This window comes from Mytilus edulis, chromosome 4 (assembly GCF_963676685.1).
Source record: "Mytilus edulis chromosome 4, xbMytEdul2.2, whole genome shotgun sequence".
NCBI classification, from domain to species: Eukaryota; Metazoa; Mollusca; class Bivalvia; order Mytilida; family Mytilidae; genus Mytilus; species Mytilus edulis.
The window spans coordinates 84,361,422-84,384,380 of NC_092347.1; the positions used below are offsets into that span (position 1 = coordinate 84,361,422).

The 22,959-nt window shown below is 31.6% G+C and overlaps 1 protein-coding gene across 1 annotated transcript; it reads left to right on the top strand.

The window, feature by feature from the left end:
• The first annotated feature begins 2,062 nt into the window (after positions 1 to 2,062).
• On the top strand, positions 2,063 to 21,796 carry LOC139520791 (calcium/calmodulin-dependent protein kinase type IV-like). Its single transcript, XM_071313739.1, has 12 exons — positions 2,063 to 2,222; positions 6,241 to 6,319; positions 8,789 to 8,851; positions 10,528 to 10,610; positions 11,831 to 11,903; positions 12,756 to 12,794; positions 14,061 to 14,112; positions 15,427 to 15,501; positions 16,167 to 16,242; positions 17,410 to 17,527; positions 17,873 to 18,031; positions 20,706 to 21,796. The coding sequence occupies exons 1-12, from the start codon at positions 2,131 to 2,133 to the stop codon at positions 20,781 to 20,783; spliced, it is 987 nt and encodes a 328-aa protein (XP_071169840.1). The 5' UTR covers positions 2,063 to 2,130; the 3' UTR covers positions 20,784 to 21,796.
• Positions 21,797 to 22,959: the final 1,163 nt, after the last annotated feature.

Genomic DNA, 22,959 nt, shown 5'->3' on the forward strand with positions numbered 1-22,959 from the left:
AATCCACATGGATCACTGCTTGTCAACACTGAGATCGTCAATCGAAACACGTTTTTGGTAAGGTGTGTTTTATTCCAATCTTGATTGACTAGTAATGGCTGTTTTCCTTCTGTCTCTTGCTTCCTCTGCCAGTAAGAATTAACCGCCATGATCGAGCTCGTAGTGCTGAAAGTGGTTAAACACACCAGCTATCAATCGATCAAATTCCATTATCTAAGAAATTTGATATCAATCTTCTTTCAGTAGAGAGTCAGACTCTTCTCAAATGTTAATTACTATTGCTCGTTGAATCCTGATGTCCTTCCTCCACCACTTTGAGATCCAACAGTAGCTATTTACAATATTTATATAGAAATTAAAACTGTACATATGGGATCTATGGGGTTCCAGATGTGTGCAGCTCATGTCAAGGCCTCAGTCAAGATGGTAAGACTGTCCTTGAAATCTTCTGGTGTAGCTGATGTGGCTCTTTCAGGTAGTGTTTCATTCCCTAGTTGATCTTGAAAAGAATGAGTATCTGTACTGGTCTTTTAATTAGAGATTACCAATGATGTATGCATTGACATCCTATGGTCCGTGAATCTCCAGGTTTGTAATATTTAGTTCGGTCAATGTCAACAAAGGACGATCCTTGAATCATCGATCTTAAAGGTGCTCCGAAATAAATCTCTTCATTAGAGAGCTGACACAACCTGGAGATTCGTCTTGTAATCATTGTAAACGAACCTTCTGCTCTCCTCTGCACTTGCTCTAGTTATAGATTGTTTTGCTAGGGGTTCCAAACAGTGGAAGCATATATACTCCAGAGTTGGTCTTACTATAGTGATGAAGGCATTGGCTTTAACATCGCCCTAGGTTCATTCTTGGAGAAACCTTGATGCCTTACCTACTGTCTTTACTTGTTGATGTGCGTTTTCCTCTGTAGGTCGTGATAAATGGTGACTCCAAGGTATTTTCCACTTCATGCATCTAAAACGCAAACATGTATTTAGTAGTTCATATTCGGTGAGTTTATCTTGTTGGTAGTCCCCCTCAAAATGCCCTTCTCGAGATGGAAATTCCTCTGCCTTTTTGTCTCTTACTCTAGAGAGTTTGTTTAGGTCGTCTTGTAGTGTCTGGGAGTCTTTGTTGTTCTTGATCTTCCTTTCAACTAAGCAGTCGTCTGAGAATAACCTTGTCTCAAGTAATGTAGATTGTGTCAGGTCGTTTATGTAGACCAGGAATAAAAGTGGGTATCATAACCCCACCTAGGACTATCTGATATTAGAACTAGGGGTTAGGATGTTTGCCCTTCAAGCAAGATTGGTTGAAAGTCCAGAAAGTCGTCATATTGTGAAGGGTTAATCCTAGTACTCCGTAATTCATTATTGTGCATTTTCTCGGAGGAGTCTCTTGTGGGGCATTTTGTCAAACACATTATGCGAAACTAGCAGGATGTTCCTTTGTTTTAAATGTAGGTTCTTGCCAATTTCATCAAGGGTAATCAGAAGGTGGGTTTCGCATGATCCTTTTGTTCTGAACCCGTGTTGTTGGTCAAATTGATTCATGATGGTGCTGTTTACAATATGTTCCAACATGTTACATCAGACGAAAGTCAATGTAACTAGTCGTTAGTTGAAAGCTTTGTGTTTTCTACTTTTGCAAAGACTGGTGGAATATTATCAGCCTACCTGTCGTTCGGATGGTTCATGTGTCCAAAGATTTCTGTTATAGCATAGTCAGGTATTGTGTTAAATAATCAGCTACTTCTTTGAGTATATAGGTTTGAATTCCATAAGGCCAGTGGCTTGGATATAAACATAATCTTAAGTTTTGTTGATAAAAAGGAGTTCAAAGTGACAAATTATAACCTGGATACTGTGGTTGAAGTGTATAAATCGTGTACACAAGAACGTTAACCAATATAACCAACGTTTTGTCTGTTTTCTTTGATTTGCATTTTTTTTTATATTCTAAGAATAGTAGTATGCTTTAGAACCAAGTATCTAACAAACATGTGTTTGACATCCCTTTCAGCGCTTATACACAATTTAAATATTCCCGCGATAATTTCCTTTTTCCATTCGGAATTTGTTTTGTATTCAAGTGATTATCGTGTTGACAAGGAAGCTTTCTGAATTTCCGATAAAAATGCCAGAAAAAAGACAAGAATATTGGATAGCAGAAAGTATTAAAGAAGAATCGTTTGAGGAAAAATATGAAATTCTGAAAGAATTGGGAAAGTATGTTTTCTAAAGGATACAAGGTAGAATAAAAGAACCACGTTAGTTACCATACGAATTTCAAAAAGTTATTTATATCAAACGAAGAATTTAAAAGGCTTAATAAATATATGTTTGTTTGTGGTAAATTGAACTATTCAGACATGTTAACAAAAATGAACAAGATTATGATTGATTAAAACATTCCATCCAAATGGATAAATTGTTGCCAATGATAGTGGTATAACAAATGGAGGAAAAAAGGGGGTAGACAAGTTGTATACATTATTGCATTGATTGCATTTAAAGCTTTACAATATTTTCTGTATTTTGCCTAAATGTATCTAAGTGAAGAAAAAGTGTTATATCCCTACTTTATTTCTTATTCTTTACTGATAATAAGCTTATTATAGTTGTCAAATTGATGAACATTGATTCGACGCATAATCTCGTATTGTATTCATGTTGACATATCAAAACGTTCGTCATATTATATCAACATTTAGTATTTGACACAATTTTATTTATCATCGATGTGATTTCTGCAGAATTACATAGGTCATTATAGCACTAGCTATGTAAAGAGAAATATAACAAATACAAATGCATAGGCAAGAACGTTGTGTAATCGTAAAATAACCTTTTTCTAGTTCTGTTTGATATCATAGCATTGATTAAAAACAATTACTGTAATGATATTTTGTGGGCGGAACCAGTCAAAGAAATGGATCATTAATGTAACGGTGACAGCCTTGCTTCACTTTTCATTGTTGACATGCTTTTCATTTTTGTCGAGCCTGCGACTTTAGTTGCAGAAAGCTCGACATAGGGATAGTAATCCGGCGGCGGCGGCGTTAGTTCACTTTTTAAAAGCTTTATATTTTAGAAGGTGGAAGACCTGGATGCTTCATACTTTGTATATAGATGCCTCACGTTACAAAGTTTCCGTCAGTCACATGTCTAATGTCATTGACCTTATTTTCATGGTTCAGTGACTACTTGAAAAAAAGGTTAAGATTTTTTTTAAATGTTAAATTCTCTCTTATTATAAGTAAAAGGATAACTATATTTGGTATGTGCGTACCTTGCAAGGTCCTCATGCCCATCATACAGTTTTCACTTGATCTCGACCTCATTTCATGGATCAGTGAACAAGGTTAAGTTTTGGTGGTCCATAACTCCGATACTATAAGCAATAGGTCCTGTGTATTTGGTGTATGGAAGGACTGTAAATTGTACATGTCCAACTGGCAGGTGTCATCTGACCTTGACCTCATTTTCAAGGGACAGAGGTTATAGTTAAGTTTTTGTGTTTTGGTCTGTTTTTCTTATACTGTATGCAATATGTTTACTATATTCGGTGTATGGAAGGACTGTAAGGTGTACATGTCCAACTAGCAGGTGTCATCTGACTTTGACCTCATTTTCATGGTTCAGTGGTTATAGTTAAGTTTTTGTATTTTGGTCTGTTTTTCTTATACTGTATGCAATATGTTTATATTTGGTGTATGAAATGATTGTAAGATGTAAGTGTCTACCTGGCAGATGTCATCTGACCTTGACCTCATTTTCATGGTTCAGTGGTTAACGTTAAGTTTTGAGTTTTGGTTTTTTTTCTAATTCTATATGCAATAGTTCAACTATATTTGATGTATGGAAACATTTTATGATCTACATGTCAATTCGCACAAGTTTTATTTGAGATTGACCTCTTTTCATGGTTCATTGCTCAGTGTTAAGATTTTGTGTTTTGGTCTGTTTTTTTTAATCTATAAGCAATACATGTAGGTTATATTTGTTGTATGGCAGAATTGTTAGCTATTCATGTCTGCCTTGCATTGTCCATCTGACCTTGACCTCATTTTCATATGGTTCATTGGTCAATGTTTAGTTTTCTTGGTTAATGTTAAGTTTGTGTAACAGTTGTAATAAAGCTTTATATTTAGGACTATCAACATAATATCAATGATAGTAAAGAAGGCGAGACATTTCAGCGTGTGCACTCTTGTATAGATAACTAATATAAAATTTATGTGGTATTATTGCCAATGACATAACAGTTACTATCAATCAAAGTTCAAACATCAGCAATGAGAAAAAAAACCAATACAGTATAGTCGGCTATGATTAAAAGGTCCCAATATGAAAAATATGAAACATTGAGAAAAATAATGGCCTAATTTACAAATTCACAAATATGTTCAAAAACAAATATGGCAAGACACCATCCCCAAGCCTGGGATAGTGGTGTGACAGTACACCATAAGAACAAACAATAAAAGTCAGTTGCAATAGAGGTTATATCATCTGATCGATGCACAATAGAACAATATATAATAAAATACAGACTGGCACTTACAGGGAATTTATACATCCCTAACAACAAGAAAGACACAATAGTACAGATATAAAAGTGCTCCCTGTTACCGACAGATAGTTCAAAGCAAATAACAAGTTAACTTAACAAAAGTAATACAAAAAGTATGTATTGAAGACTAAAATATTAGACAATAGATTTAGTGGAACACTCCATTTACAGTCAGGGAAAACATGACCTGTATGGTACAATGACAAAATATAAGTACTGATAGATTGTAGAACCGTGAATTTTTATATGTGTATAACAATGATATAAAGTATGTTTTCAATTTACTGATTACAAAATGAATATTTTACCAATAAAAACTATATTCAAAGAACTTAATACAGTGTTGAATTGAAAACCTTTTAAAATAAGAGTATCTAAAGGATCAATTATAAGATTATCCAGATCGTATATAAATTTCCAGGCTCGGCAAACAACATCACTGTAAATACAGGCAACACTAGTATACCGCTGTTCGAAAGTCATATATCGATTGAGACAAAAATAAATCTGGGTTACAAATTAAAACCAAGGAAAACACATCAACTAAAAGAGGAAAACAACGAAACAACTAAGACTATCGATCTTTTAAGAAAAATTAAAACTAAACAGAAGATCATTTCTTTGATACCTTGTGAAATATTAGATAAGGATTCTAATAAAATTACTGACAACAATTTGTCGATCAGTTACAGTATTTGAAATGTTGATTTAAGCTACTATCAAGTATGTGATCTTCATTGACTCAAAATTTATTCTTTAAACAGTATGATTTATCATAGTCATGAAAATGTCAAAAGAAAAGTTATTTTGTATATTTTAACACGCCTGCTTGACTGGCATTAGATGCTCATGACCTGGTCTAACAAAACAATAAATGTTGGCAAACTTGGAAGTCTTCTGAGCTGTGAAGAAGTTGAACAGTCCTTGTATACTCTAATTTATTTTCGGGTCATCTGTGATAAGTTTGTGTCTTCCTTGAAACAATTTTACTATCTGTTTTGTTGAAATCGGATGAAACAATTGTGTCTATTATATGGAATTTTTTAATTTGATTAGTCGATTTTGTCATTTAGTCTTCTACGATTCTATAAGGCAACATGTGTGCAATCTCCATTGGCTAATGTTAGGGAAACAATTTGTAAACATCTGTCTACAAGTGGCGTTAGTGGTACATAAAGCAATTATTTGTTTGCTATTGAAGCATATGCTTGTCAGTTGTAACTAAGGATTTTCTTACTCCAGGCATAGATTACCTAAGCCGCATTTGGCACAAACTTTTGGAATTTTGGGTCCTCATTGCGCTTTAACTTTGTACTTGGTTGGCTTTATCACAAATTTGATCTGCGCGTCATATGAGTCTTATGTAAACGAAACGCGCGTCTGGCGTTTAAATTATAATCTTGGTACCTTTGATAACAATTCTAGTTCTTATTCATCAAATGTTAGGAATCATGAACATGATGAATTAGGGTACTTATATTTCGAGCATGCTACAATTGACACATAAGCTAGACATGACCAGCCAGTTTTAGATGTTTGTCACTCAGATTGTTCTATATTAAAATTGTCATTGCCAACTAACCTTTTAGACAATCTTAGATTGTAGACAACACGTTTTGTATACATTCAGACAAAAAAAAATGCTTTCATTCCAAATTTATATGTTTTTAGAGGAGCTACTTCTGTAGTGCACAAGTGTATTGACAAAGGAACAAGCAAGGCGTGGGCTGTGAAAATATTAACCAAACGGGTAAGTAAAATACAAAATTTTACTAGTTAACAATTTTATTTATGGGCCAGCTGGGGACCACCTCCGGATGCGGGATTTTCTAGCTGCGTCGGAAACCCATTGGTGGCCTTCGGCTGTTGCCTTATTTTTTGGTCGGGTTGTTGTATCTTTGACATATTCCCCATTTTCATTCTCAATTATATGTTCAGTCATTCAGACAATTTTCAGACTTATCAGCTGAGGTCAATTCAGTAAATCCAGATAATTCGCCTGCAGTCAATAAAGATCTTTTCAGTCATTTTCTTATGTAGACAATGGTGGATTACGCCTGGTTTTAAAGATAGCTAAACCTCTCATTTGTATAACAATCGCATAAAATTCCATTATATTGACAACGGTGTGTGAACAAAACAAACAGACACAATAGGTAAAAACATTAAAAATATGGATACAGTAGTCAACATTGTGTTACAATCTGAATCACTAAAATAAAACAAATGTGTAACAAAGAAGCACAAATGGCATATAGACCAAGCATTTTAGCAAAAATTGAGTACAAGAATACACAAAACCTTTAAACAGACTTATGAAGAAGGGATATAGTTACGATACTGTTGTCAGATCATTAAAGATTGCATATTTTGGCTTTAATATTGATTCACTTATAAGGTCTTTGCATCGGAACTAAACACATTTATTTAAAAAAAAACAGTTGCTTGCATGACACGGGTTATGTTCTTTTCATATATTTTATGATAGTATGATACTAAACCCCTAACGGGAGGGATTGTGCCTGATATTTTTATGATGAAGACATAATCTTTTAATCAGTTTAATTAAGGTCTGGAGCTGGCATGTCAGTTAACTGCTAGTAATCTGTTGTTATTTATGTATTATTGTCATTTTCTTTATTTTCTTATGTTACATCTTCTGACATCGGACTCGGACTTCTCTTGAACTGAATTTTAATGTGTGTATTGTTATGCGTTTACTTTTCTACATTGGCTAGAGGTATAGGGGGAGGGTTCAGATCTCATAAACATGTTTAACCCCGCCGCAATTTTGCACTTGTCCCATGTCAGGAGCCTCTGACCTTTGTTAGTCTTATGATTTTTAACTTTAGTTTCTTGTGTATAATTTGGAGTTGAGTATGACGTCCATTATCACTGAACTAGTATACATTTTTTTAAGGGGCCAGCTGAAGGACGCCTCCGGGTGCGGGAGTTTCTCTCGCTACATTGAAGACTCATTGGTGGTCTTCGGTTGTTGTCTGCTCTATAGTCGGGTTGTTGTCGCTTTGACACATACCCCTTTTCCTTTCTCAATTTTACAAATAGTACAATAAAACAATGACGTACAATAAGTACAGAGCCACGTCATCAATGTATCAAAGACACACAAAAAGGCATACCTATAGTTGTTAATTTCTGTGTTATTTTGGTCTGTTGTGGAGAGTTGTCTCGTTGACAATCATACCACATCTTCTTTTTTTATATATAAAGATACAATGTACATTAACCTCTGAACAGTACTTGATTGACTGGAAGCCAAATATCTAAACAATACTGATGTGGTTAAGATCAAAATTATCGTTTCAGGTGAAAACATGTTTACTAGTGTAGAGAAGGATAAGCATGGAAAGAGCCGCATTGATTTTGGGTTATAGTCTAACATGTATATTTTTTTTTCAAATCTAACAATTATTTTAAAAAGATGAATATATTTTTCTTCGATAGAAAAATCCTTTATTTTATTCAGATTCCCACAAAAAGTGAAATATCAAAGCTACCGAATTCTATGGACAATTTAAATTTAAAAGTGCTGTATCAAATGACAGAATCGAAAGCTTAAATACAATAAACGAATGGAAGACAGCTGTCATATTCCTGACTTCGCACAGCCATTTCTTTAAGTTAAAAATGGTGCATTTAACCTAGTTTTATAGGTAATCAAACTTCTGACCGGTATGACATTCATATACAATTCCATTATATTGACAACAATGGGTGTACAAATCAAAAGACATTATAGCTAAAAATGTAAAACGTAGGGGTAAAGCAGTCAACATTTAATTAATACATTAAACGTGTCTTCTTGTGTACACTTCGGTGTTGACATGAATATCATTTATATGGTAATTGTTACAAATTTACTGTTTACAAAAGTATAAATTATTTGAAAAACTAAGGATATTATTAGCCCAGTCACATATTATATTAACCGTATTTGGCACAGCTTCTGGAATTTGGGGCCCTCGATGCTCTTCAACTTTGTACTTGTTTGACTTTCTAATTATATTGATCTGAGCGTCACTGATGAGTCTTTTAACGCGCGTCTGGCGTAATAAATTATAAGCCTGGTACATTAGATAACTAGTTACACAGATGATAAATTTAATGTTGTCTGTAGATCTCTCATTGATATTATGACATATGTGAAGCTTGATCCTTCTATCAAATACTTTATGTGTATTGAAATTTATAATTGTAGGCTAATTTGAAAATAATCAATGCAGAAATTGGTGTTTTGCTGAAATTAGATCATCCAAATGTGGTATGTTAACATTGAATAACATTATGACAATTTGAAATCCAATCTAGGAGTTTGGCTCTATAGGCATTCATCTTGTCCTTTTATCTTTCCGTCTGACAAATATGTCGTTGAACTTTTCTTAGGTCTTACTGAACAATTAACTTCTTATTTACGAATCAGTTTCACAGTGGTGAATTGTAAAGTGTGAACACTTTTTGGAATATGCATCAATTTTTGCAATCATATATTTTTATTTTTGTATTGCCTGATAAAGCTATCGCCTAATATAGGAATCATTTTTCTCTTCTTTGATAATTGCCAGCATCACAATTTACGCTAGTCTGCAATAAACGTATACAATGTTTTCAACAGCCCCTGAATCAAAATTAAAACAATACTTTATAAAGTCCATGTTTCTGCATTGCTCTTGATCAAACGACCAAAGCCTCTTGTTTTCAACCCAAGAATGAAGAGGTGTCCGATCAAAAAAGATATTAAATGATAGCCAAATTCATCTTGACAGTTTTTGAATTGGTAAACGGATTTTTGAAATGTTTGTTATATTAGTAAGTCATTGTCTGTACCAAAGCACTGAATACTGAGCTGATGATTATGCGTATTCTAGATTCAACCTCACACAGAACCATAGTCAAAGCCAAATATCTGGAAGCCAATGTTATATAAGAACCGAAACAGTTGAATATAAAATTCAGCTCCAGTGCTATTTTTAAATATTTAATCCAGTGATTTTAGGGTTTCCCATAGCTAATTTATGATTATACTATTTCCAGAAAGAAATTCTTCATCAGTTTAGATATTGGTGATTTATTTCAATCGAGGTAACGTTATTCTCTATTTAAAATTGTGATATTTAAATTTCCAGTATAAATTGTTAGAACAATCTTATTTGACATTTGTTATCAAATTTTGTCATCTATGTTTGGATTTATTGATTGTAAGATGAACATATGTCTGTCTGGCCGGTTTCATCTGATCTTGACCTCGATTGCATGATTCATTGGTCAATACAATTTGTTTCTGATTTTGTCTAGCTGTCTTAACTATTAGCAATATGTCAACGATATTTGATGTTTGAAATAATTGAGTGTACATATCTGACTGGCAGGTTTCATATAACATTGACTTCATTGTTATGGTTGTTTGATTAAATTTTTTTCTGATTTGGTTTACTTGCCAGATACTATCAGCAATAGGCCAACTATAAATTTGGTGCTAAAATGATTATTACTTGTATATACTAGTCTTGCTTGATTCATTTGACCTTGACCTGATTTTCATGATTTATTGGTCCGTTCAACTTTTCATGGTTTTGTCTGTTTATCAAATTCTTTCAGCAAAAGGTAACTATATTTGATGCATACATAATTATTAGGTGTACATGTCTGTCTGGTTATGGTTCATCTGACCTTGACTCCTTTTATGTTGATCATTTATAACGTTAATTACACTTGAAACTTATAGAAAAACCTTCATATTACACACTTTCAACATGAATTCAATCATGATAAGTAAATCAGTCGAGAAATTCCAGCATGTGCATTCTTGTGTAGCTATAAATAAAACCGATGAATAATACATTCTAAAAAATAACGTATTTTTGAAAACAAGTGTCCTACATTCGTTTATTCCAAATTTGTGATATAGTTTGTTTAATATATATATTATTCATACTTCAGATTAGACTTAAAGAAATATTTGAAACACCACAACACATTTATTTGGTGTTAGAGCTAGCGACAGGAGGTGAACTGCTTGAAAGGTGAGATAGCCTGATTTTGTGTAACTTTTCCAGAACTTTGTATTTGGAGCATACACGTACGGTTATTACTAATACGTATATAATCATATGGTCCGAACATACGTGTATGTTCAAGGTAATTATTAATTAAATAATGAACATTGAAACGATAACCTTTAATACGGTATATTAGGTCCTTAGATTTGCAAAAAAACATCGGTTTATGAAAATCATATTTTGAGTTCATAAATCATTTGGTGATCATTGTTGTATGATTATTTGACAATGATTATTTACCTAATAATTCATCGATACATGTAAAATTGAAAATGGAAATGGGGATTGTGTCAAAGAGACAACAACCCGACCATAGAAAAGACAACAGCAGAAGGTCACCAACAGGTCTTCAATGTAGCGAGAAACTCCCTCACTCGGAGGCGTCCTTCAGCTGACCCCTTACTATGTGTATAGTTATTATCCATGTTTCTTTACGAATGACAACATGTCAACTTGGAATGATAAATTCAAGAAATATCTAATTGGACGAAAAAATCAGGATTAAAAAAAATATTTCTAACTAAATGTACCACTAACTGACATGAACTCTGTAGCCTGTCTCGGTTTGACCTTGACATAAAGAAGCGATTTTTATGAAAATCCGAGAAAAAACCCTGTTTGAATTATAAACTCAATCGGTCCGGTCCGTTAATTATTTTAAACGTGTACAATATACTCATTGTCTGACCATGCACGTATGGTTTATATACGGATATGGTCTTGAACATAACCATATTTGTTAAATAATAAAAAAACGGTTGAAATATATCTATTTGTGAGAAATGTATTTTATTAATATACGATGATTGCTCCCTATATTTCCATAATCCTCATGATAACCGGATAAAATACTGCAGATACTATAGATATTGAAAGCGTTTACTAAAACTGTTTGAGTTGATATCCATTCGTGATGCATTCAATGATGTGTTTGTGATTTTGATTTTGCCATTTGATTAGAAATGATTAGGGCCTTTCCGTTTTGAATTTTCTTTGGGATTTGATATTTTTGTTATCTTATTTTTTTAGGGTTGTTATTGTTGTCTTCGGCTTGGACCTAGTTGAGCAATAGATGCATTTTAGAAGATGCATTTGTCCATATTTTCTATACATAAAATATATATTTTTTTATATAATTATATAATATCCAATAGAACTCTGATATTTGTTATCATATTTTTTAGGATAGTGACACGAGGTAATTATTGTGAGAAAGATGCAGCTGCTGCTGTAAAACAGATACTGATTGCTGTACACGTAAGATAGAAACGAATATCCGTTAAACATATAGTGTCATGCAGATTTCTTGTGCCTTTTAAAATAAGGTGTTAATGAAATTAGCAACGACCATCATCATCATTGACATCGTCATAAAAACCTATGTCATCCTCACAGAGTATGATTTCCCAAGCTTTGCTTCTGTCTTTCTTTTCTTCATTACATTTGTAGTTTGAAATATGCAATATACTTGTTGGTTTAAAATACATGCTACTCATATTTTCATTATATACATATACCAAGATATTATATTAGGCAGAAGGATTTATAAGTATGAATTTCTTGTGTCTGTTCCATATTATATAGATTAAAAACAAAATATATATGTTAAAGTTAAACCCATAGAATAATTCAGACGCTTTCATTAATAGATTTCTGCTACTCGCAAACACATGTACTTCATACAAGTGAACCATTCAACAACTTCAGATTGTTGATGTAAGTACTCCTGGAGAAATCTAATCGGATGACTGCTTAGTTATATCCAGATAGTCAAGTCACAAGTTAATTCTGATTGATTGATCGTCTCTTATTATTTTAGACTCTGTTAAATACTGGAACGTTTAATGAAGGTAGATATTTTTTTATATATGATAAACCACCTGCAATCATCACTTTTTATTGTGAAAATTATAACCAAAAGTGATTTTAACTGAATCGTCTTTATAAATTAAGTGTGGCATAATTTAGAAAACATGACATCAATAGTATACGATTGGTGAATGCGTAGTGTTTGATATATGAAATTTAATTTATATTTACTTACTTATCAACTGCCTTAGAGGACATAAACCAACAGCTTTTTATAAGGTTTCTTGTCTTTTTTTTCAGTATCTTCACCAGAATGGAGTGGTGCACAGAGATTTAAAGGTAAGAATGCTCATGTAATTGGAAGGAGATACATTCGATTTCTGGCCCTGGCAACTTTTCTTTTGATGGAACATCTAAAAAATTAGCAACTATCTGATTGCAACTGAAATGTCGCGTAAACACTTTACATTTAAGAAGGTTTGAGTAAACTGTACAAAAATATGTGATACATAATCTCGCATCATATTCCATTAGATTGGTCGAGTGAAATATGTTTGTAATGAGTCATAACAATAGAGTAAGTGAGTTTGGAAAGCATTTAAAGAAGCTTTGTGCATTACAATGTTTGAACACTAAAATTCGTGAAATATACATTAAAAATGCAGGGAGTCGGACACATTTACAAACTTTAATGCTCCTGTCATACAAGTGAGAGGTTTAGCTAGCTCTAAAACCAGGTTTTATCCACCATTGTCAACATAAGAAAATGCCTGTACCAAGTCAGGAATATGACAATTGTTGTCCATTCGTTTGATGTGTTTGAGCTTTTGATTTTGTCATTTTATCAGGGACTTTCCTTTTTTGAGTTTTCCTCGGAGTTCAGTATTTTTGTGATTTAATTTTTCACAACTCCTTAATGCATTACCAAAAGCCATTCAAGATTTTACTTTTTGAAACATAGCACAAAAGCATTTTTTTCTGTTTGTCAGTGATTACGGGTATTTAGTCTTCAACCTCTTGAAAATGTCTAGTGGGTCCTAAATGCACGTGTACATTATTTTTACTTCTGAAAGTCTCAAATATGGCCTTACGAATAACCATAGAAATGTCGTAATATAACATCAGAGCCTATCAAATATATACCCATTATTTGTATCTCTTTTTCGTATCACGATCTGTGCAGCGTGATACTTTAAATAATTCTTAATGCAGGAAACATATAACGGGCCACAATCATGAGAGAATGCTTAATAATGAACACATTTGTCTTATACAATACATTTATAAAAAAAAAAGGATCCGAAAATGCAATATGAATAAATTTATTGGTTTGCAAGAGCCTCATTGACAGTGATTCCTCTCTTCATTGGGTTCAATTTCCTGATTGAAAGAAGTAGGTGGTATAATTCGTAGACGAAGTAGAGTTCTGACTGTTACAGTAATAGCTTAAATTTTTGTGAAAGCCGACATGTCATATTCAATATTTTGAACCCATACTATATCATGTCTGTGATATAGAATTCGAGACATTTCCCCAGGATAAGGATCAATCATAATTAAAACCTAAAATTTTATTAATTGAAAATTCATAATTGTCTTTTTCAGCCTGAAAACTTATTATATGAAGATCTGACAGAAAACTCAGCTCTCAAAATTGGTATGTTAAATATGAAACTTAACTATCGGAGTGGGTACAAAATTGCATTCACATTGTTCACTTGTCCGTCTGGTTGTTTGTCCAGCAAATACTCCTGTAACATTTTTCTATGGAAATACTTAACAGAATGACTTTATATCTAATCACCTGCTTGACATTGATGAGTTGTAGTGTTTCAGAACTATTGGGATCTTTCAGACCGCTACTTTCTATCTTTCCCTTAATTTGAATTAAAAGTTAGGTTATTCTTGAAACTACAAAAAACATTAGTTTCAGAAAAAAAAATACATGAAATAATATTTGTGTCCTTGATCATTCAAGTACGGTGAGTAATGTTAGAATTGCTATGCCTCGCTCTGTATTGTCCCTCCTGTATCAGAAAACACATTTGATTAACTCTACCATGATCTTTGGATCACATTTACTTGAAACCCTATAATGCATATATGTACTTAGTATTATGAGTGGAACATTTTAAGATATATGTCAAGTTACGGATTTGACAGATACTTTATGGTTTTACTAATCAGGTTAAAGTTTTGGTTAAAATTGGTTTACCATGGAGTTGTGTTATCAAATATAAACTTTTCCACACAAGTTCGCTTTGGTTTTAAGTGTTGAAAATATATGCTTGGTTAAAGTTTAACCCGTTTTTATTTTTAAAATTCACAAGGAAATGTAAGTACATGAGGGGTATACAGTTCTCTGTGAACACTAACTGATATTTGCGTTTGATATATATATATAGCAGATATATCTTTTATTATTTTATTGCTTGGACATAAAAGGTTTTATTTAATTGTAATGACTTTTGAATGTTTATATATCGTCGATGGGCTTCAAAAGTTATTGTATACGAATTTCATTTTTTTGCAGCATTGAATATCTATATTCAAAAATGTCAAACGTAGATACCAGTTAAACATTTGAAAAAGGCATCTGACAATAATTATTGCCAATCTTAATTGTTTGTAAAATTTCTTCTTAAGTGTTTTATATGAACTTTGAAATTGATGTATAATGGAGTTGGGAATCAAGGATTTGCAATGTTCATTTCTTTATTTTCTGTGAAAATAAGGTTAATATTTGGTTTATTCAGATATGTCAAAGTTTTTTTAATTTTACGGTCAATTACAAAAATGATAAGTTCATACAAGACATTCTAGAAGAAAATATAACAACCGTATTTTCAAAACTTGGAGAGATTGTGTACAACTTGTTTTTGAGAAATTAGTTATTTACTATATTTTGAAAGCCTATCGCCTATATGACCTTTAATATTTAAATATTATTTGAAATGTGATTAATTTACAGCTGACTTTGGATTATCTAAAATATTGGACCATGAAGTACAGATGAATACAGTGTGTGGAACGCCAGGTTACGGTGGTATGTAATATTTACAGGAGTAAGAAACTTTACGTTACACAATGCTATCATATCTGAAGCCTGTGTATTCCATTGAAGTTTTGTATCAACATTATTATTCACTGTTATGCAAAGTGTAAAACAAATGAACCACCTAATCATAGTTCGTCACATCTGGTTTCATACGAAAAACGGTCGAAAAAAATATTACATTGAATTGACAGTTGTAGGTTATTACAAATGAAAATCTACATTTCATTGCAGTAAAAGGTTTCTAGGTCATAAAAATAAACCTTTGGTGTTTAAAAGCACCATTTATTTTTTATTTTGCTATTTTTAAAGAATATTTTGTAAAGGTTAAGGTTACATGGTTACTAAAGCTTGTACACAAGTAAAAAAGAGATGAAAATTTTCTCATATGCAATGACAATTTATGTGAAATTTACTGGATAGGATAACACTCTACTCAAGCAAATTTAACGAAGACAACTAGGGGAAAAGCAATGGTGGAAGAGTAAACAGAACATATACGATTTATGTAATATAAAATATAAATAGTTGCAAGAAATGACACCTTTTATTATATACTCATTTCAAGTAAACAAGATACTCAGAAAACATATATAAATATGGATGTGCTCATGTATGGAAATATCTTCATCAGGTAATTTTACATGAATTTTCAGCACCGGAATTACTGACAGGAAAAACATATACACCAGCAGTAGATATTTGGAGTTGTGGAGTAATGATCTATATTTTGTAAGTTATATATTTCTTATTATTGAAATTGTATTAAATTGTTGTGTCATTTTAAAATATAAATTATCAAAACGTCTCTAACTTCTTAACATGAATCAAACTGCTTCACTGTTTTTACAAAACTTCTATGAAACTACTGGGTCAAATTTAACTAATGATATTGATGTTTCTAATTTAACCAATAATATAGATGTATCTTTATGAATTCTTTCCCCAAAATGAAGAATTGATGTTTTTTTCTTCATTTTTGTCTATCATAATGAAAACATTAAAAGTTATAAAGACATTTTTAGGCAAAAAAAAATCTGCAAGAGAAGATCTTCCAAGAATTCAAATGACCAAAATCGGCAGATGAATAATTATTTTTGTCAATAGAATTTACCTTAATTTTACCCCTACAAAAAATGCCTGTACCAAGTCAGGAATATGACAGTTGTTATCCATTCGTTTGATGTATTTCATCATTTGATTTTGCCATTTGATTATGGACTTTTCGTTTTGAGTTTCCCTCGGAGTTCAGTATTTTTGTGATTATACTTTTTTTTGGAAATCTATAGAAATTGTTTGTTTCTCTCGATATTGATAGAATTGAAAACTGTACATAGAACTTAGTAGATATATAAGGTAAGAAAATTAAATTAACTAGCTTCAATACAGTAACTAACAATCATACAGGAATGAGATATCATTTGGTGTGCTCATATACATTTTAAAGTATGATTGAAGAGGTTAACCACATGTTTATTAAAGCTACTACAAACATGATATGTGTTATTCTTAACGCACACAACAACATATTTTTTCGGCAATTCATAAAGTTATTGGTTGATTTTAAATACATCATGGTACCTGCCATAGCAAATTAAAAAAATACTGAAAAGTGCATGAAAATTATAATTTTTCCTTTTTCGACGACTCAATATCACTAATTCGAACTTATGAAAATAAAATCTTCATATATGTTGAATAATTGCTGTTAACAATCTAATATGCAAATTTAAAGGATCCTTCTCAATAAATTGATCCCTTAAGTTTCTTAATTCCAGTGTAAGCAAAAGATAAAGACATTTTTATCCACCAGCACTACAGCCACTAAGTCAAGGGTAAACATTTGTAGTTCTAGTTTTAGACTGAAAAATGATTTTTTTTATTCACTATCATTTTCAGGCTGTGTGGTTATAGACCATTTTATGGAGATTGCAACAGAGATATATATAAACAAATACTGAAAGGAGAATACCATTTTGATTCACCATTCTGGGACAGTATTTCATGGAATGCTAAGGTTTGAAATATAACTTTGATATAGAAGCTAATTTCCTCACAAATATTTGTTAAATTTGTTTCGTACAATAACTTTAATTATCAAGATTTACCATTTGAACGTATAAAATCCAAAATACAGTTACAATTAATCACATGTGGAGCAGGCTCTGCTTACCCTTCCGGAGCATCTGCGTTCACCCCCAGATTTGAGTGGGGTTTGTGTTCTAAATCTTTAGTTTTCAATGTTGTGTATTGTTATTATTTTTGTCTTTTTATCTTATTCGTTTTTAGCCATGGCATAACTTATTATTTTGAACAAAGACCATTCCAATTTCACATGTCTAATGATCTGGCTTTTATATAGGATTTAATAAGCAAAATGCTACAAGTTGATCCTACGAAAAGAATAACAGTAGATCAAGCATTACAACATCCATGGGTCAAAGGGTCAGCAGCTAAGAATGAACATATGGCAGAAGCTCAGAATAAGATAAAAGAATTCAATGCAGACAGAAAGATGAGGGTAAATATTAAATATCTTTAAGGATGTACAAATAAAGAAATTATACTAAAAAGTAGAATTACAAAAATAATGAAGTACTAAATCACTGGCAAAATCAAAAGCTCAAATACATAAACAGAACGGATAGCAACTGTCATATTCCTGACTTAGTACAGACATTTCCTTATGTAGAAAATGGTGGATAAAACCTGGTTTCATTTTTCATTTGTGTGACATTCGAATAAAATTACATTGTATTGACAAACGTGTGAACAAAAAAAACAGATGATATAGTACTTATACATCACATGTAAAAACGACAAAAATGTATAATTGAATACATGTGAAAATACAAAAAAAGATAATTTCATATTTAAGATGCATTTAGAATAAATGGAAAAAATATACTTTAATGCCTTGGTGTGTCGCCTTTACTTATGTTGAAACCTTTCCGTTTAATAGTTGATGTTAAAATATTGTTTGATGAAAAATGATCTATTGAAAGTTATATATAGAATTATATACGAACTAGATATTTTAATCAAAATTTATAAGAATAATGCAATGAAGTGCATTGTGTGATAGAAATGAAATTTTTAAAAGTTTAGACAGTAAACACATGTGCAGCTTAGCAAACTAGAACCTAACTTTATAGATAAATTATTAAATTGTTCTGTATATATAAATCGAATATGGTTCCTCTTTGCTGTAGTGAAATTTTGATTTCCACGGTTAAAAAAATGAGATATGCCGATCCAATATATTAAGATTACATGCAATTCCTAATTAAGTTATTGTATCTTTTCAATGAGATTCGTCATAGATTAACATCTGTTGAACAGCGGTATACTACTGTTGCCTTTAATGCTTATTTTACCTTCATAAACTGGATTCATTGTACAACATATCTTTATTAAAATGGATAGCACGTATGCACGTACATTCCTTAATTCTATTGATATATGTGAATTTCAAAACGTATCATATTTTGATAAATTGAATAAAGCTGATTTTACTCAGGATCTCAGGTTTTATTGATTGAATTATTTATATAATCTCATAAGAATTATCATTCAAAAAGTTGCTTTCATTTTTTACTGTGTCTAGTTTTAAATGGTGATAATTAAATACTCTTTTTGTTGTGATCAGTCCAGAGATAAAAGTTGCAGGATACATAGAAAAATATTGAATCGTATTCCTATATTTCATGTTTGTTATCCATGTTGGCATTGTCATTTATAACAAATTGTTGGTTCTTATATTAACAGTTTATTCCGCTTAGATAAAACATCGAAAACGTTTATTGTAGTTTATCCAACATGAACTTAAAAGTAAAATAACTAAAATACCGAACTCTGCGGAAAATTAAACACGGAAGTCCGTAATCAAATTGCAAATTCAAAAGCTCATTAAATCAAACGAATGGATAACAATTGTCATATTCCCGAATTATGTTGAAAATTGTGGATTAAACTTGGTTTTGTAGCTAGCTAAACCCACCAGTCGTATTATGTTGACAACGATGTGTGACTTTATAGGAATAAATTTTAAAAAGGGGGGTACAGCAGTCACCATTGTGTTATAATCTAATCACTGCTAGTATATCTAAGTCACTATATCTGCATAGTACAATGTACTTCATAGCATATGAATTGACACCAACCAAGTAGTCAGCACGTCTGTGTTTAAAATGAATTCTCATTGATATGGTAATAATTATAAATTAACTGTTATAAAACTTTGAATTTTTTAAATAATTAAGGCTTTTCTAACTCAGGAATATATTACCTTAGCAGAACTTTTGGTCCTCGATGCTCTTCAACTTCGTGCTTTAATTTGCCTCTTTAAACTTTTTTGATTCGAGAGTTACTGATGAGTTTTTTGTAGACAAATCGTGCGTCTAGCGTAAATAAAAAAATCAATCCTGGTATCTATGATGAGTTTATTTTCCTTTATATAAATAAAGGCAAAAGTAGAACACCGGTGTTCGAAAGTCATATAAAAAACCTAAATCTCATTGAAATAATCTGGCAAATTCAAGATAGAATTTAATATGTTCCTTTATTTTGAAGTTTATCTTTACAAACTAATATTTGATTTCCCATTGCCTCCGAATTAATTTTCGTGTAATTCAATGATATGTTGTTCTAAAAAAAATATTGTTTATATAAGATTTTTTAAAATCTAAATCCCAGTGTTTATATATTGTTTAAATATGTGGTTAAGACAACTAGTATCATTTAGTTTCTTATCGAACATATAAAATAAGACCCCCATATCTCAGTGTATGATAATAAATAGGCATCAGACACTAAAAGCAATGCATAGCAGCTGATTATTTTGCTCACAAATTTTCTCTGGCCAGCAACGAAAGACGCAGAATGCGAGAAATTGATTACAATCCGGGGTGGCGGTCCGGCCACGGTATACATTATTTGTGTACAATTTCAGAGGAAAGGATACCTGGATGCTTCATATTTTGTATGCAGATTTGTGATGAATGATTACATGGTGTACATATTGTCAGGCAGGGTTCATCTGACCTTGACCTCATTGTTTGGTCCAATATATCATGTTCAATTTTGCTGAATAGTTCTGTTTCTCGTACTATATTGGCATAGGCATACTTTATTTGAGGTATACTTGTACATTTTTGTACAATGATATTAAGGTGTATATGTTCATTTTATTGTAGACAACAATGGATGTAACTTTATTAGCTGCTCGTGTTGGACGTGTACAAGAACTCCTTGGTTCAATCAGTGATATTTGACAGAGACTATGATTTGACAATTAATACATATTTCTAAGAAGCTGTTTATTATGTAAGATCTGCCCAATTGTAATAATTGGCTGCAATTGTTAGTCTTAAACATTTTTGTATATTAGCTTCAATTAAAGTAAGTGTCATGATATCCAAGTATGAATAGCTAATTGCAATATGGTAAGATAAATGACATTTGATGAAGGATGTTAATAATGATCAATAATATTCTGGAATATTTCATATTTGGTTTCAAGATTTATAGCTAATGTAACCACCTTGATCGAACATGTCTTATGTAAATTGGAGATTTGATATTTTTTTCATTTTTTCCTTACACTGCCATATCTTTTTTAGAGTGATTATTGTTGAAGTGTTCGTCTCCATTAGGGTTTTTTTCACAAACAATATTTGCTAAGAATGTTTTGCCAAAACATGACTGGGCTGTTTATTCGTTTTCATAACTACACATTTAATCAAGAGTCCAAAGACAATATGGGTAGTTCTACTTTAGATCATGTCTTGGCTGATTTATTTTTGCAACTGCTGCACAAATTTTTTAAAGAGTTTTAAAAAAATTACAACAAATGTGTATGGTTTTCTTTGCCGTAAATGTCTTTTCAAATCTTTTACGGAAATACATTTTTGGATAATTACATACTTTTATTGCATTTATTCTCCTACATATTATATTTGTTTGAAATGTAAAATATTTATACACAAGCTTTATTATACAGAAGTGTTCCTTTGTCATTTATAGTTGACTGTTCAATTATTGCATTTTCTTGGTACTTTTTATTACATTTGTACATATCTACTTAATATACATAGTTTTAACACTATTTTATGTTTATAATTGATTTTGTATACAAATGTGTTTTACATCTGTGATAGTTTTTACTATTTTTATATATTTTTCTTCCTTTTGTTTTTAAACATTCTAGTTTTATATTGTATTTACAGCATATAGGCAAGACAATTAAAATGTAATATTTTATCTGAATAAATGTTTGTTGATTTCATTGTTAGTATAACTATTTTTGAAAACAGACTCACAGTGTGTAGAATACTTTGAATACACAAAATATTGAATTGTTCTTTGGATACTAGATCATACAGCTGCACATGAAGATGGTAGAAAACTGTTAAACTACAATTAATATTTAATCACAATTTCAACACAAACATATATTCCCCCATATAGCTGTTTGCATTGGATAATAATAAGTGAATAAATATTAACATGCCAAGGCAAATAGGTTTCAATATAAATGTAACATTTTCATATTATCCAGCATATGCAATGCAAGGATAAACATACTTCTGACTTAATTTAAGGAATAAAACATTTTCCCATGCTGATCACGCATTTCCGATTTCTACAGTGCATGATCATGTGATAGGAGACACACATGGTAGGTTTTGATGGAAATTTTCAAATCCGAATTGGCACAGCAGAAATCCAGTGCAAAGTCATAAAATGTCAAAATGCAGGGCCTATAATGCAGTGAAGTAGTTTATCTACAAGGATCTTTGCCTTTCAAGAATTTGAAACACGCTCACTTTAGAAATCTAGTGTCAAGGTTTTAAACTGGTTACTCCTGTGTATATCCTCCTCTCATGGGTTTTCGTGATAATGCATTACTTCCCGTGTTATCTTTTTCTTCTTAAGGTAGCAAACGCTGAGTATAGTAGGTAAGTGGGGTTTGTGTAAAATTGGTTGAAAATTTTGGAGGGCGGATCATTTCCTGGAGTAACAACTTATTTTTTTCCTTCTACTGGCTCTATTCCTCTCAGGGACATGCCAATTATTCTTATATATATGCAGCTAAATCAAAAAAAGTTAAGGAAAATATATCAAATGAATTGATAAATTTGCTAAAACAATTAAAATATGAATATTTAAACGCAGTTTTCCCCAATGTAAACACTGAATGAATTTGAATATACAGGGGAGACCGCAAAGATAATTAAAATAATCGAGATGACCTATTCTTAAAATTTTGAAGAAAAAGATAAGTAAAAATCTTTTGACGGATAAGCTAGACAATATTAAAAATAAGTTTATCATTTCGGTTCAAACATTTGCAGAAAGTTGTGTTCCGTGTATGCTACTTCATAAGGCATGGTCGCCTTTTTAATGACATCACAATAGGAACTTTAAAAGAAAGCAAGAAATTTCACG

Bases quoted from the DNA above. Each gene is read 5' to 3' on its own strand.
- LOC139520791 (XM_071313739.1), top strand. From the start codon at position 2,131: ATGCCAGAAAAAAGACAAGAATATTGGATAGCAGAAAGTATTAAAGAA. The intron at 10,611-11,830 runs GTGAGATAGCCT...CATATTTTTTAG, and splicing joins GGAGGTGAACTGCTTGAAAG to GATAGTGACACGAGGTAATT. The intron at 11,904-12,755 runs GTAAGATAGAAA...CTTTTTTTTCAG, and splicing joins AGATACTGATTGCTGTACAC to TATCTTCACCAGAATGGAGT.